The sequence below is a fragment of the Rhynchophorus ferrugineus genome, unplaced genomic scaffold (assembly GCF_030347505.1).
Source record: "Rhynchophorus ferrugineus isolate W39M unplaced genomic scaffold, kcgeb_rfMv2 rfM2, whole genome shotgun sequence".
In the NCBI taxonomy this organism is placed as follows: domain Eukaryota; kingdom Metazoa; phylum Arthropoda; class Insecta; order Coleoptera; family Curculionidae; genus Rhynchophorus; species Rhynchophorus ferrugineus.
This window is the reverse complement of record NW_027472581.1, coordinates 37,562,386-37,578,103: the sequence shown is the minus strand read 5'-3', so window position 1 is coordinate 37,578,103 and position 15,718 is coordinate 37,562,386. Positions and strand designations below refer to the sequence as shown.

The 15,718-nt window shown below is 32.2% G+C and overlaps 1 protein-coding gene across 1 annotated transcript in view; it reads right to left on the bottom strand.

Moving 5' to 3' along the window:
- LOC143192033 (uncharacterized) overlaps positions 1-15,718 on the bottom strand; it is a 101,746-nt gene that overhangs the window by 33,951 nt on the left and 52,077 nt on the right. The window contains exons 15-18 of the mRNA XM_076397490.1: positions 15,192-15,326; positions 14,917-15,137; positions 14,736-14,844; positions 12,910-13,077 (exon numbers count right to left, since the gene is read on the bottom strand). Coding sequence (XP_076253605.1) covers positions 12,910-13,077; positions 14,736-14,844; positions 14,917-15,137; positions 15,192-15,326 — 633 coding nt within the window. The remainder of the gene's footprint in view (positions 1-12,909; positions 13,078-14,735; positions 14,845-14,916; positions 15,138-15,191; positions 15,327-15,718) is intronic.

Sequence of the window (15,718 nt, the reverse complement as noted above, 5' to 3'; positions counted from 1 at the left end):
GCGTTTTAAATCCTGACTACTCTTCTTGGCTTGTTTCTTCACGAGCTGTTTGAAGACTCATTTGTTTTAATTTCATAAATATTTTTTCAACAATTGATCTCTTAGTCTTACTTTTTCAAAATTCGAACAATTGTTGTTTTTTTTCTATGCTAATCAAAATTCTAAATCGGAAAATTTATGTAAGAAGGTGAAGGTGTCAAATGAATATTTGGCTATCAACCTTGAATATTTCTGATATCACTTGGTCGACATCAATCGGTCGACCCGTCATCAAGAAATTAAGTTTCTGGAATACGAAGTCTTGATGGACTTGCTGTAGTCAGTCATGATGGTAGAGCTTCATGAAGCCCACCATTGCTCGAAACATTCATTTTGCGACTTTATGAAGGTTGCAACTACTTATTATGGTCTAATTAGTAGATTTGCTCTTACGATAGTGATAAACCAAATTATCACCCATTTTAGTAAAATTAGTAGAGCTAGTGAAAATTTAACATTACTTTGAAATAATATTGTCTTTTATAGACTATAAAATGTTAGGTTTTCCCAACTGTATTCGTCTATCATTGGAGAAAGAGATTTTTTTCGTACTGCTTTGTATACATGATGAGTCTATCCGTATCCAAAGATCATTATCATATAATTCGTGCTATTCCTGAGTGAGATATTGGTTTAGTAGCGTTTTGTATCATTTTTTGTGAAATGAATCGATTGAGTTTAGTTCTTTATGGTATTATAGATCTATCCGCATTATTAATAATTAAACTGATTAAAATAACTATCTTTGAGCCAAAACTCGCTGCTGTTTGTTATTATGTTCACCAGTGCTAGCTAGGTAAATAACAATTTTAATGTTTAACTTAATCAGATCCAATCATCATTGAAAAAAATCGAAGAAAATTTACATGAAAACGATCGGAATGAACATCTTACCTCAGATGTCGTTTTCAATAGACATTTGACATTTTTATTAAATATAATTTCGATTTAATAGTAAATGGCTTAGGCAACTAGGATCTATAATTCTACATAATTATTTTTAAAGACATAAATAAAGGCTCACCTCTCTGCTACCAGCGATATCAAAAATATATGAGAAAAAAAATATTTATTAAAACATGTTAAACCATCAAAATGCCAGATTTTCAGTTTGGATTTCGAAATCGCCACTCAAAAATCGATCAAGTGCATGCAGTTAGTCAAAAAGCGTCTTAAGAAAATAAATATTGTCCTGCAATATATCTAGACGTCTCATAAGTTTTTAACCGGGTATGGTATTTGGGACTAATGCATAAGAAGAGTTACTGTTATGCAGAACTATGGACAATTGTTAGAATCATATCATTTCGAAAGAAATGTGATTTTTACATGAGGGAGCATTTTCAACATTTAAGCCTATTTAGGGTGGAGTTCCGCAGGGTAATGCCTTGGGACCATTTCTATATTTGCTATACATTGCTTATATTCTAATAATAAAAGAGGTAAATTTTGAAACATTTTCCAACGACCCAGTCGTTGAAGCAAAATACATATCTCTGTCTAGGGCTGCAGAGATACAAGTACACAAATGGACTAGAGACTGAAAAATTATAGCTTTTTTCACATTTTCAATTTTGCGCTACGGCGAAATTATAAAAACTGATCAAAATGATTTCTCAACCACAATTAGCCAAATACAATTCCAAGCCTTCATCTCGATGGTAGGTTAAATTGGAAGCATCACGTTGGACAAAAAGCAGAGCAAATCAGACTTAAAACCAAAGGACTTTGCAGGTTATTTGGAAGAAACTCTCAACGGGATATAAACTCAAATAACTCGGTCTATCAGTCTATTATAATGCCTATTTGGACTTAGATGGTATTCAAACAGGGGGTTGCACTAAAACATCAAATTAATTAGTAATCCAACGATGCCTAAACAAAGTTCCTTAATTAATTACTAGTGCTTATCGCTACAAAACCAACGAAGAACCACATCATAGCATCGAAATCAAATGGATTTATGAAGTCTTCGCCCAGGATGCCATACTGGACTGAACAACATGCAGTAAATAAGATGATTGAAGCAAACCAAACCACGTGAACTTGTATAAAGTATAAGTCATCATACTATAGCTCAACCAGTCTAATTTAATATAATACTATTGTATTTATCCCATACGCAACCAGGGCGAGCTTGTGTATTTATCTTACAGAACAATAGTAATAAATTAAGATTGTACGAAGCATATTTAACGTAAGAATCTAAGTTAATAAAAAAAATCATAATGACAAATATGCAGCCCTTATAACATATAGTTGTCAACAGTAATGTAAGTACGAATACGGTCATTTATTAGAATTAGATATTTTTATCAGTTCTGTTAATCTATAAATTGGTTTAAATAAAAACCAAGATCGAAAATAAAATATATCCGGGTCATAGTATACTTTGTTAAAAAGAATTAATTATTCTTGGGTGAGTCAAGCGATGCGTCTTTGTACCGAAGCCCACCCCGTAAAAACTCTTTTAATCCGACGTCATATCCGAAAAGTTATGGAGGCGGCGCGGGCGGTCATGGTTCCCCGGCCCCGCGATTGATGCGCTTGATGGGAACTGGGCAGCGGCGGTTTGATTCGTACACATAAATAACGGCTGCACAATATCGGGAGACAGATTTATCGGGCCGCTTTTTGAGGAGGAAGCCCATAAAGGTAAATTACTCGGCGAGGAGGAGATGCCCGAATATACCGGGGGGGTTCCGCATAAAGCACAGACATAACTTTTGCTCTTTATTCGAAATCGATGCTTACATCAAGGCTTTGCATTGATCTTGATATTTTATAACATTCCGTAATGAATATTTATGCTGGCAGCTCGTGAATGTTCGTCCAATTAAACTCGAAAGGAAAATATCATATTTGTCGATTTATTGCTATTGTAGTTTGTACTTTTATATTGGGGTTGAATTATATTTTATATTGAACTGGGTCCGAAGGGGTTTAAATTCGAGGGAATTATTGAAAAGCAGTATTTAAATAATTTGATTTAAGTTTTCAAATTTTTAATCAATGGAGATTGACGATTTAGTAGGATAATATTTGCCACATGACAATAATAGAGTTTTATTTAAATTTTCTTGCATTTTTAACCCAATAACTATATTAACATTATTGTGCAATTAGATCAAAAGTATTTTCAAATGGATGACTTAATGGACATCAAGTGAAACGATGCTTGCATATATTTTTATCAGTAACTGTTAAACAATCAAACTATTAAACTCGTGTGGTTTATTCAGCAAGATGCAGTTACGATCTGCTAAAACCACACGAAACTATTACTGCAGAACTAGGAGGATCCATCGGCCTTATCTCAGTCTATGTGAAATAATGTTTACACATGTCACTGCTGTATTTTTATTATATGTACCTCACTACACAACACTACACAAGATCAGATGGATTCTCTTGAGTCTGTGTCCGGTTCTGGTGGAATCCAAAAACTGCAATACTTCAATATTCTCATGAGAATGGACTCTTTCCTCATGCCCCCCTGCAATTGTTTTGATTTCTTGATTGACTGTGGGTATCTGAAGGTCTCGATGTAGGTAATCAGTCCTATAGTATTTGGGTGCTCCCACAATACTCTTCAGGACTTTGTTCGGGAAAATTTGTATTTTGTTTATGTTACTCTTTGCACAACATCCCCATAATTGAACACCGTATGTTCATATAGGTTTCAGTATTTGCATATATAATAGCAATTTATTTTGTACTGATAATTGTGATTTTCTTTCAATTAGCTAGTACATTTTCCTATATTTCAATTCCAGTTCTTTTCTTTTCTTTTTATATGCTCCTTCCAGCGAAGTTTTGCATCAAGATTTATTCCGAGATATTTGGCGTTGTTGCTATATGGAATGAGAGTATTATTTAATGTTATTGGTGCTTGTACTTGTGGATTTACTTTTATTAATTTTTATTTTCTAAGCAAGCTTGTGTCCAATTATTTATATTGTCACTTGTCTGTTGTAATTTTCGTGAGGCTTCTTCACTATTGTTTCCGACAGCTATAATCGCACTATCAATAGCAAATGTAGCCGTGGTAATATTCACCTTTTATGTATATCGCAAGTGTAGAGTAGATAAAGCATTGGTGCAAGTACACTTCCTTGTGGTATACATTCTTTAGCTTTTTTATTGTAGAGTAAGCTTCTTCTCGTTTGATTCTAAACATTCTGATTGTAATGTAGGATTTTAATAGTTCGGTTTTTTTGGTAACATTTTCTATAGTATTACTTCAGATGATAAACGAGTAGCTGATGCAAAGCCATCCTCTTGCACAAATAAAGCTCAGTTATCATTCTTTCGACACGGCATCGTCATAATTCCAGAAAAATGGGAGAACGTTATGTAAAGTAATGGAAAATATTTTGTTTAATATATATTGTACCATTTTTTGTCATTTTTTTTGTCACAGTTTGATCAGAATACACGCAAGTACCAACAGGTTTTAAATAGCCTTAAAAGTCGGTAATCTCTTTTCATATAATTAATGCAATAATACAGTATGTCCATGTTGATTTATATAATTTTTTCAGGTATCTTATCGTTACTCCATTAGCTCCGTGCGATAAATTATACGAAAAGTGTTCAAAAACAGACATGACCTTCAATATGATGCTCAAAATTAATTTTTTGAAATCGCACTGTAAAAAATATGTCTCCCGAAAATATAGTACTAATATTCAGATAATATCAGATAAGTATGGAAGATGTATCCCTATTAGAATTATATGTTATATCAGGTTAAAAGCAATATTTGGCGATTTCTGTTGGCAGTTTTGCTGAGAAGTTCCAATTGATACGATGAAAAGGAAAACAACTACAAAATAGCTTGAATTATATAAAGAGATAGATTAATGCTAAATAGATAGATTTTTGTAATTAATGCTGCTATAAAAATACCGTTTAATTAAATAAATATTATAAATAAAATATATGTGGCGTATATATTTTCATGTTAAATTTCGAGTTAAGAGCATCAAATTTAATGTTATCATGTATGAAAATAATGAGGTGAAAAACATTTTCTTTGCAGACCAGTGTTGTCTAGAAAAATATTCTTGATTGTGATGATAACTTGATTTTAATAATGTACAGATTCAAGAATTTTACCGATTTCAAAAAATAATCCAAAATTTTTCTCGTTGTACTCATTTCATCGAAAATAAGGAAGCATTAACTTAATATTTGTCTTGGCATTGATAATTTATGTATTATGTATTTGAAGGGTTCCGTTCACGTATTAAGCACCTTCTAAAACTAACCTAACACCTTCATAAATCTCGAGCGCGCCGAAATGCGCGTCGTCCGCGACCGCGGCCCCATCTGCCGGCGGATAACTTAGGCACACATTAGCGTGGCGCCGGCCCCGATATATCACGCGCCTGGTCCGGCAACTTAAATACGGCCTGCCCGGGGAATTACGGGATAATACGTTAGGCAAATGTCTGTTTAGGCCGACTGCCGCCTCCGTCTGCGACCCCAACGTTAAATACGAGCGTAAGATGATGGTTAACGGGCTTGCGGACCCACTGTTTAACGTTTAGTTCTGTACCAACCACCCCAACCACTCCACTGGTTCTACTACCTCATTAGATTCTAAATTCCGACAATGAAAAATGTAAATAAATACAAAACACACAATTTCTGGAAAAATCATATTTCATAATACAGTTTTTTAGGCTTGAATATGTTCACAATTACGAACAAAACAATATTTGTGGGAATTATGCTATGGAATCACTGATTGCCGTTGATAGCTGATGGTGAACATATTCTTTTGGTAAAGGCCTATGAAGAATGGAGATTTGACAATTTGAAAAACAAGAAACGAAATCCTCTATAAAGCATTTTAACATTTGGCATTTTGGTAACGGTTCTGTTTTTGATTTAAACTGTTGATTTGATCCAATCGAAAATATACCTCTAATGGATCAATTATCAATCAAAATATCTAGATTACAATGGATAGCTAGAAATAGAATTGGTTATATAATCAGCTCATTGAAGCGTAACCATGTCTAAATGTTATATAAATGATACTCCCATTCGATGACTATAAAAACTTACATATTTAACAGTATAAGGTCTTTACTATTATTTTTAAAACCAATTTTGATTTTTTTGTATTAACTGGGTTTTGTGTGTCTTAAAATTCGTCGTAATAAAATTGATGATTTCATTTGCAAACAAGGATCTTGGAATGAATCTTGATGCAAAACTTCGCTGAAAAGAATATGTAAAAAAGAAAACAACTGGATTTTAAATATAGCAAAATGCATTGGTTAATTGGAAGAAAATTACCAGTATAGTCTATTCAAAGTTTATTTATATATGCGTCATCGAAATTTGTGAAGTCAAAATGTCGGAATATTGTCGCACCAACTCTGAGTTTTAGTTCAGTTCTAATCTAAATAAAATAATTGAACAAACATGTTATCAAATATAATTTATTTTAACATTATAGTACATCTAAAAACTACAGTTAATTATACAGCCACAATAGTTTATAGGTTAGAGTTATAACCTCGTATCACTATTACTTTCAAGAATTTTGCATACGTCTGATAACTGGGCGAATTTGACAGGCTAATTCGTTTACGTTTTCGAACTAATTAGACAGAATTGTGCCTCTTTTTAAGTAGAATAAAATGAGAAAGAAAATATTGCTTGATTCTACGAGTTTACAAATTTCGGCAATATATTAAACATCTTGATTACGCATATACAAATAATCTTTTATATTATATATATATATATATATATATATATATATATATATATATATATATATATATATATATAATGTATATAAATATATAACAATGTAATAATATATAAATGTATAACAATGCGTATATTAATGAAAATATTTTCCAGAATTTTTTCCCATCTTTCGTCAAACGTCATAGTGTGTCATAAAAATGATGTTGGTTTGGCAGCAAGCCCGTCATGGTTACTATTGTCGCACATCTTTCGTGTATTGACATGTGTTGCTACATGGTCACCAGCCAAGCCATTCTTTATCAATCTGAACAGGCGGATTAATTAGAAGGCGCTATGTCCTGTGAGTATGCTGGTCGCGGCAGAACTTCCTATACAAAGTGCAACAGTTATCTTTCATAACTCTTGGAAGGTGTGGCCGAGCGTTTTTATACAAGAGGGTGACTTTATTTGTTAACAATATGACAATAGACAGTAATAGTTACAGTTTCATTCTGTTTTAGCAGCTCGTATTACTCTACACTGTGCTGATCCCATCATATATATACAAGTAAGATTTTATGGTCATGGATATTGGCGAATATTTATGCTTCCCTTTTGATATCGTTCTGTCGTCGATTTTCTAGATTGACACATGACTTTTTACACTTGGGATTGTAGTAGTAGATTCATTTTTCATTACCACTCACAATACATCAAAGAATACTCCTTTTTTACCTGGCAGGCAATGAAAACATTCATCTACTCCGAAGTTGTTTGATGTCGAAAACACAATTTCGAGTGTTCCATGATTACCGTTTGTACACACTGAATAACTCAATAATATTAAATGGAAAAGCTGTTCTTTTTTATAGAGAAACGCAAAAAAGAACAAGTGAATGTCAGATATCGAAAACATGTAGAAACATATAAATAATTGCAATACATGATGGTCAATGGATGCCAGATTCCTCAAGTAGAATCACCTAAATACCTTGGAATCCATCTTGACGGTAGATTAAATTGGAAACATAATGTTAGACAAAAAGCAAAACACACTAAAACCAAAATAAAACAATTATACTGGTTAGTCGGAAGATACGCTCAACTTGATCTAAAATCAGAGAGGTTGATTGGACCTATGGGGTGTAAATATGGGGTTGCACTAAAAATTCAAATAAACTAGTCAAATAACGCTGTCAAAATAAGGTTCTTCGATTGATTAGCAATGCTTATCGCTACGTAAGAACTGCACGATGACCTGGAAATCAAATGGATTTGCGAAATTATCCAAGATTTCGCCTTGAAACACGAAAGAAGATTACTAAGTCATACTAACGTGGAAGCAATACAACTGCTGGACAGCGCGCAGGTTGTCAGGAGATTGAAGCGAACCAATCCATACAAACTTATATAAAATACTTAGTGTAAAACTTATATAAAATACTTTAGTGTAAACTATAGCTATAAGTTATTATAATTTTATAATTGAGGAATACATATTGATTATTTTCTCGCACTCGTCTTGCTTGTGAATTAATCCAAATACAAATGAAAAGTAGTAATAAAATTAATTAAGATTGTGCTAAGCGTATCTAATATGTTATACAAAAAAAATACATGATAGAGTCTAGGAAAAAAACCAGCGCAGAGTTCTTAGATTTCATCAGGTTGAGATTCAGAAATTAACAAAAATAATAATATTTCGCATATTGAAATAAATCATTCACACAGAAAATATTTGAAACTTTATTTATATTTTTAGATTTTCTGAAATACCGAACATTAATAAAACCCTAAATGCAGACCTCAAGCAGTATTATCAGAGTGGCAGGAAGTGTGTACTTCGCAGTTATTCGCATAATTATATGAAAGAAAATGAAACGGAAATTTATTGAATGAATTAAAACACATAATTAAGAGACAATAAAAGATAATCGATATTATAACGGAACTAGAACAATATCAGTCAACGCGAGTGTAATTCCTAATATCAAAATTATAAAAATATGAAATTCAACTCTATATATGTTTCGATGCCTAAAGAAACTAGATGATTCCATCCAGTTTTCAGATTGCATAATGCGAAACTTAACATATACATACATAACATAATTAGTATAAATATAACATAACTATATATAACAGACATGAATTTACGGAAATTTATTGAATGAATAAAAACACATAATATGAAAAATATGAAATTCAACTGTATATATGTTTCGATGTCTAAAGAAACTACATGATTCCATACAGTTTCCAATTTGCATAATGCGAAACTTAACATATACATATATAACATAATTAGTATAAATATAACATAACTATATATAACAGACATGTAACAATGTTTAATTTTAATGAAATTATTATTTCCTTCATGAAACTGTTAATATTACCAATGCTCTAAAAAATTATGTTTATCTCCTCTTCTTAGAAAAAGTTATATTACTAGGGTTCACCATGTTTGGAGTAGGATATAAAATAAGGAAAATTATATTTAAATTGTGAAATATATACAAAAAACAGTACGTATTTACTTCGATATTGTCTTAAAATGGAATAATCATTTATCTCAAAGGGGAGCACGTTTTAAATTATATTTATATATCTAATACTTATATTCCAAATTATGAGATTGAAGGTTCCACATTAAAGCAGCTTGAAACCCGTTAAGCAGACATATTTTCCCATTTGGTTTAATGTAAAAAACATTCTAGAAGTCGAACCTGCGACCAGCGAAAAATATTCATTTGAACCACACGGTTATATCGCTAACTAAGATATATCCTTAATGAGAAAGAAATATAATAACAGATATAAATAGCCTTTAGATACTGTTTCATTTACAATAAATTCGCTCGGCCCGTTATTACCACAGGTGAGCTCGCTGGATGCCGGGAGTTTTAGCGTTGAGAATCGGCTCGATTTTTTTCATCTTACGTTAAATTGGATCTTGACGGAACGGAAAGCAGAATCAACCTGCTATTTATAGGACACGCTCTGGCGTGAAACTTATTTTCAATATTGCCCGATAAAGATCTTACGTGATTAAAACCGTGAAAAAAGAGCTGAGAGCGGAATTCACGTGCCTTCACTAAAATCACATTAAGCGATAAATAATTGAAAATAGACGGCGCCATAATAGGCAGCTGCAGTTTGTTTAATATATCTACCGTCAAATAATGGCAATTTTGTTTATTGGCTGTTTTAGTTTGCACTAGTTAGAAACGTCCCATAAAAATATTCGTGTAGCAATGTGAATGTGTGATTATTGTAATTCGTAGTGTTATAAAACTAGCCACGGTATAGCTAATACAACATTGCGTTAGTTCCTCTAACAAACTATTTTCTACCAAAGTGCTGTTCTTAAGAGCTAAATTTCAGGTTTCTGAGTCTTCTCAATATAAAATAATAGTTTTCCCTTTAATATGGGTTTATTAAGTATATACAGTTAGTATAGTCTACATTGGAAAGTTCAAAACTACATTATCGTCATTCGTTAATTAAATTATTTGATATGATGAAATATACTACCGAAGCCCATCTCATACTTTTAAGAACTCATAATGAAACTGGTTACGGAAAGTTAAGAACTTATGCAGAGCCAAAAAGCTTGATGATAAAGAATTGCAAAACTTATTGGACGAAAGCACAACCCAAACTTTTAAAGAACATTTAGACAGCTTAGCAAATGATGGATCGACTGTTTTCATACGTATATATGCCATGGAAAATATACAAAGAAAAGGAAAAATTGCTACCATAAGAACTGCAATAATAGCATATCTTCTTCTGTAGCTTATTGTAATTAGCGATGAAAGATATGACAATCACAAGTACAAAAAGTCATGGGTTAGTCCCTAAACTAAATTCTGGAGTGAATGGCTCTCTCAGAACTATTCATATCGGCACCGAAACAGAATATTAGTGACCATAGTCTTGCCGCACAGCATGGTGGGATCAGCAAGTTGTAATGGCAACTGCTAAAATTGAATGCATCTGTTATTGCTGATGCCTGTCGACGTCAATTGAATAAACTGAATGATACATTCTTGTTTTGAAAGACCCAGTAACAGACACACCGTTGCACCCCGAATGGGTTCTGTTGCACACTGTTGTAGTGTGTTCATCAAATATAGTGCCTTCCCACCATTTGTTTAGATCGATGCAGCTTAGCTTGGCTGGCACATGATTTCGAAAAACTGAAGATGGTTCAAGGTGTGCAACATCGTTCTTTCGATATGGTATCGTCATGTTGCCAGAAAAATGATAAAAAGTTGTAGAAACATTTTTTCAATTAATATATTTATAAACTGAAAAAAAAGAGATTACCGGGAATTTGTGTATGGGATTGTGGAACAAGGCTTGTTGTCTTTGCAGCCACCAGTTAGAACCAATTTTGGTAATTATGACTAATATTGATTCGGTTTTTTAAACCTCTTAATTAGTAATTAGTACATACTCAAGTAAAGAATGGGATCTACGAGTAACATTGTATAATATTATGGGGTTTTACCCAAACAATCAACATAAAAGTTAACATAACGTAAAACACAAATGACAGTTAACGGAGAAAAATTGTTACCACAGACACACAAATCCCGAAGTCTGCCATATATCGATATAGGTTCCAAATCTGAGGGTGGTCCAAAAATACAACGGCAAAGTTTTTCAATAGTTAAATTGTTATAATTAATTTATTTAGTATCGTTAGTTAAAACATCTTCTTACCTTCGAAATAAATGCATTCATCGCGACTTAAAAAAAAGATATGTAAAACATGTAAAGATTTTATTTATTTCACTTTTTAAAGTAGTTAATCGAAAATAAATTGGAAGAGCAGAAGCCAATTACTGCTAAATGATTGAATATGAAAGTTCATTTCTACTATGAGCAGTGAAGTGTTAAACACTTAAAGCACAAACAAACATTTGGAAGATAAAAAATCCTAGACGAAAGAGATTGATATCGCTGTCAAGTTTAATATTATTCCTAAAAACAGTTGGCTGAACATTTATTAAAGTATAGAAATGTATAATGGACAAGTAATTATTCTAAAAGAATATTTACTATATTTAATATTATTATTGAATATTAACCATATTTAACATAAAAATACTGAAAATAAAATCAATCGTAATCAATTCATTATTGATAACTACCGCTTGAAGAAAATTAAACCTGAACTTGTGTTAAGGCAAAGTATAATGCGTGAATGAAAGGTATAATGCTCTGTAATTTTTATAATTGCTTTCTTAATGTTATGATGACCATATGACACTAAATAACAATAGTACCTTTCCTGGGAAGATGATAAATAAATGTATATGCTTTTTTGGCATAGTTGAATAATATCAAAATTAAGTCCACTTTTCAAAACTCACTTATTATCCATAACGTTTTACAATTTTTTGGATAAAGGTGGATAAAAAGGTGCCATCTTGTCCAAGATCTTTGGCGCTTCCGACTGTGGTATGTGACATTTTTCTTCGTCTGTATACTCTTCAGAAAACGCAATGCACGCGCTCGTCCTTTTATCGTAACAATTTTGCCAAAGATTGCGAATGTATATCACATTTCTCCATTTTCAAGTACAACAATATTTTCTAACTATATCAATGTTGATGTTTATATATATACTCACTTACTTAACGTAGTAACTTAGTAATAGTCTTAGTAACAGTTTTCCAAGCAGAATCTAGTGAAGAATCAAGCTGCAATATATGTTTCCTGATTTATTTATAAATGACTATCTCGAAACTCATCACGAAATTGTTGCCATTCACACTATTTTAATAATGAATTACTTTTGCAATAATTTTATGCTATTTAAATGTTTTAAAAGACTCTTAACTTAACTTGCAACACTCTGTAAATTGACTATTTTAGAGTGAGAATTTTTGGAAGCGAATGATACTGTATTCAGTGCAAAAACGGCCCACTAAATACGGCCAGTTAAAAAGCCGCGCGTTCACGTCTGTTTATCTGGGGCGCAGTCCCATAATTTCCGAGTGGGCGTCTCGGCTGCTTACATCAGCCATGCATTTTTCTGGATTGGGATTATCGTAAGTTTTTATCCCGGACTTTCTAATTCCGTATTTTATAAACACTCCAAAATAACTTTACGCTCGTACTGAAAAAAAAGCTACTTACTTTCTGCCAAAGCCCGCTCCGCAAGTCGAACACAGGAAGGATTTTTCACCGGGAGTTTGTGTTTGTGATTTCGGCTTCGATTTGTCTTTCTTGTCGTGGTTCTTTTCATGGTACAGCAAATTGTTCTTTCGAGTAAATGTAGCATCGCAAATCTTGCAAGCATAGGGTCTGTAAAATTGAAATAAAAATAACTTAATAATCTCTACATATGTTGGTTTGATCTTTACACTAGATGACTGGCTTTTAAACAGGATTATTAAAATTCCATTTCGAACCGTTTTAATATTTGGGTTTTATTGTTAGTCAGACAAAAAGAAAATTTTTCTGGCCCGTATTGTGACTAACTATAAGTCATGGAGAGCCATCATCATCATTTATTAAATGAAACTGTTATTGCAGATGTCTATCGATGTCAGTTGAACAACCTGAACTGCATATTCTGGTAAAAAATTTCAGCAATAGCCAGTAATAGACATAAAATCAATCAATCAACCGAGCGTTGTCTTAAACAACAATGGAAGTCCAAATCCAGCGTACTTGCCAGACTTTAGTGCCTTCTGACAACCACTTGTTCAGATTGATACAGCGTAGCTTGACCTTTACATGGTTTTAAGATACTGAAGAAGTTTGAAAATGGATAGATGACTTGATTGCTGCTAAACTAATTTTGTTCTTTCGATACCTTATCGCAATGTTGCCAAAAATGTGAGAAAAAAGTAGAAAACAATGTATGAAAAAATGTTCAGAATACAAGCAAGCAATTAATACTTACATTGTGTTAATTAATTATATAAGCCCCGATAAGGTAAATACCGGTTGTTATTAACAAAAATACATAAATAAATTATACAAGGTGGAAAATAGAAGTAGTAAGCTATTAGTTTTAAACGAAATAAGAAGAAAATAGTGAAATTAATATTGGAAATATTGTGCATTGATGAAATTGTCTAATGAATATGCTAAGACATATCAAGTTCGATTCGAAGTGCGTTATCAATTAATTATAACCTATAAGGATACCTCGTAATGTTTTTGTTAGTGTTGAAGCTCATTTAACATTTTTGTCCATATTCGGTTTGTGCCACTTTTTAGTTTTTAAAGTAAAATATGCTATTCCTGAAAGTTTGAAACTTTCAGGAATTTCAGGAACAACAGCTTCATCTTAAAATTCTAACAACATTCGATAAACCTGAGCTACAATGTTTTCATATTCATGTTAAGTCTAAATAAGTAGACATATGAATAGTAAGTAGAATGTGATAGCATCCAATAAATTACGAAAATTTGGCTTGTAACTTGGTTTACATTGATAAAAATTGATAAATATTTTGATAAATGAGTTCAAGCTTAAGTAAAAGCAGATTACAAAGTTGTCTAGTATAAAAGGATTTCCTGAAACAGTTGTTTTCATAATAAATTCAAGTTTCAACTAAAATTGTAATGCCGAACATACATACCCTTTCTATTTTTTGGGATAATTTTTCGAAGTTAGTTAAGTAATTAAGAAGTAAATTAATTTTGTTCTTAGAAAATCACAGAATTTTTTTTAGGATAAATGGAGTTACCAATGAATTCTTCAATGAACTGAACTGTAAACGTAAACCTTTCAAGACAAAATGTAATTTTGTGTGCAAAATGTTTTCATAAATTTTTAAAATATCAATATTCGATGTTAGTTATAAGAAATCGAAAATAAAATAAATGAATGTGTTAACGGTATTCAATTGTTTTTGTAAAAGGTTGTTTGATGTATAGATAATGCTGTTATCTCTCATTTAACGTTATAAGTATTCTCGTCTAGGGCGTGGTTCTCCACTTTCACTTACCGTTCCTCAGTATGCAACCTCAAATGAGCCTGTAACGAGTGTTTTGGGAAAAATTTATCGCATAAAGGACATTTATATTTTATAATGGGTTTCGCCTTGACGTCGTTATCTAAAAAGTAATTAAACATGTTTCGTTAGTATGCTAGTTTACAACATATTATAATAAAATATCATAACGTACCTGTCAATTCCAAGAATTCCAATGGATTGATGACCAGAGGTTCATCGTGTAGGGCCACATGAAACAATAGTTCGGCAGTAGAATCAGACTTAAAGGGACATTTTTCGCATTTGAGAGCATCTTCGCTTGTTTCGGCATTATCAGAAAATTTGCAAGATTTTGTTCGAAGATGGTTAGTTAATTCTTGGGTCACAATAAATCTTTCTCCACAGTGAGGACATCTATATGATAATGGGTTACAATGTGTTTAAAATAGAAACGTTAAAAATCCATACCTTATTTTATGTTCCGGGTGGCTTTCCTTTAGGTGTTCCTTCAGGATTAAGAAATTCGCAAAGTACTCCTTACAATGTTCACATTGCCTGCGTAAATTGCCATCCTTTGGTTTTTTCTTTTCTAATGTTGCGTACCTTGAAGATTAAAATTGCACTATAATTCCATTGGTCCATTCGACAATTTTTTTAAAGTGTATCTCTACATTCTATAGCGTTCAATAAGTTTGGATCGTCGTAGAAATGGAATAAATCAAGTTGTATATGAGGTATAAATGAATAGTTTTTATTCGAATATGTCATTATGTATGGAATATTCGACATGACTTCTCATGGTGGCACAAATCCAAATGGTTTCATTTAGTGGATAATCAGGATAAAAGAGCTTTCAGATATTTTAGCAGTTGATGAATCAGCTGTTTCTAGGTGTCTACATGCGATGGGAAAGATTCAAAATGAGGAACAAATGGCATAAATTATATATGGAAATATTATGGAAAATTCCAATAAGCCCATTGTCTTTTAACTTT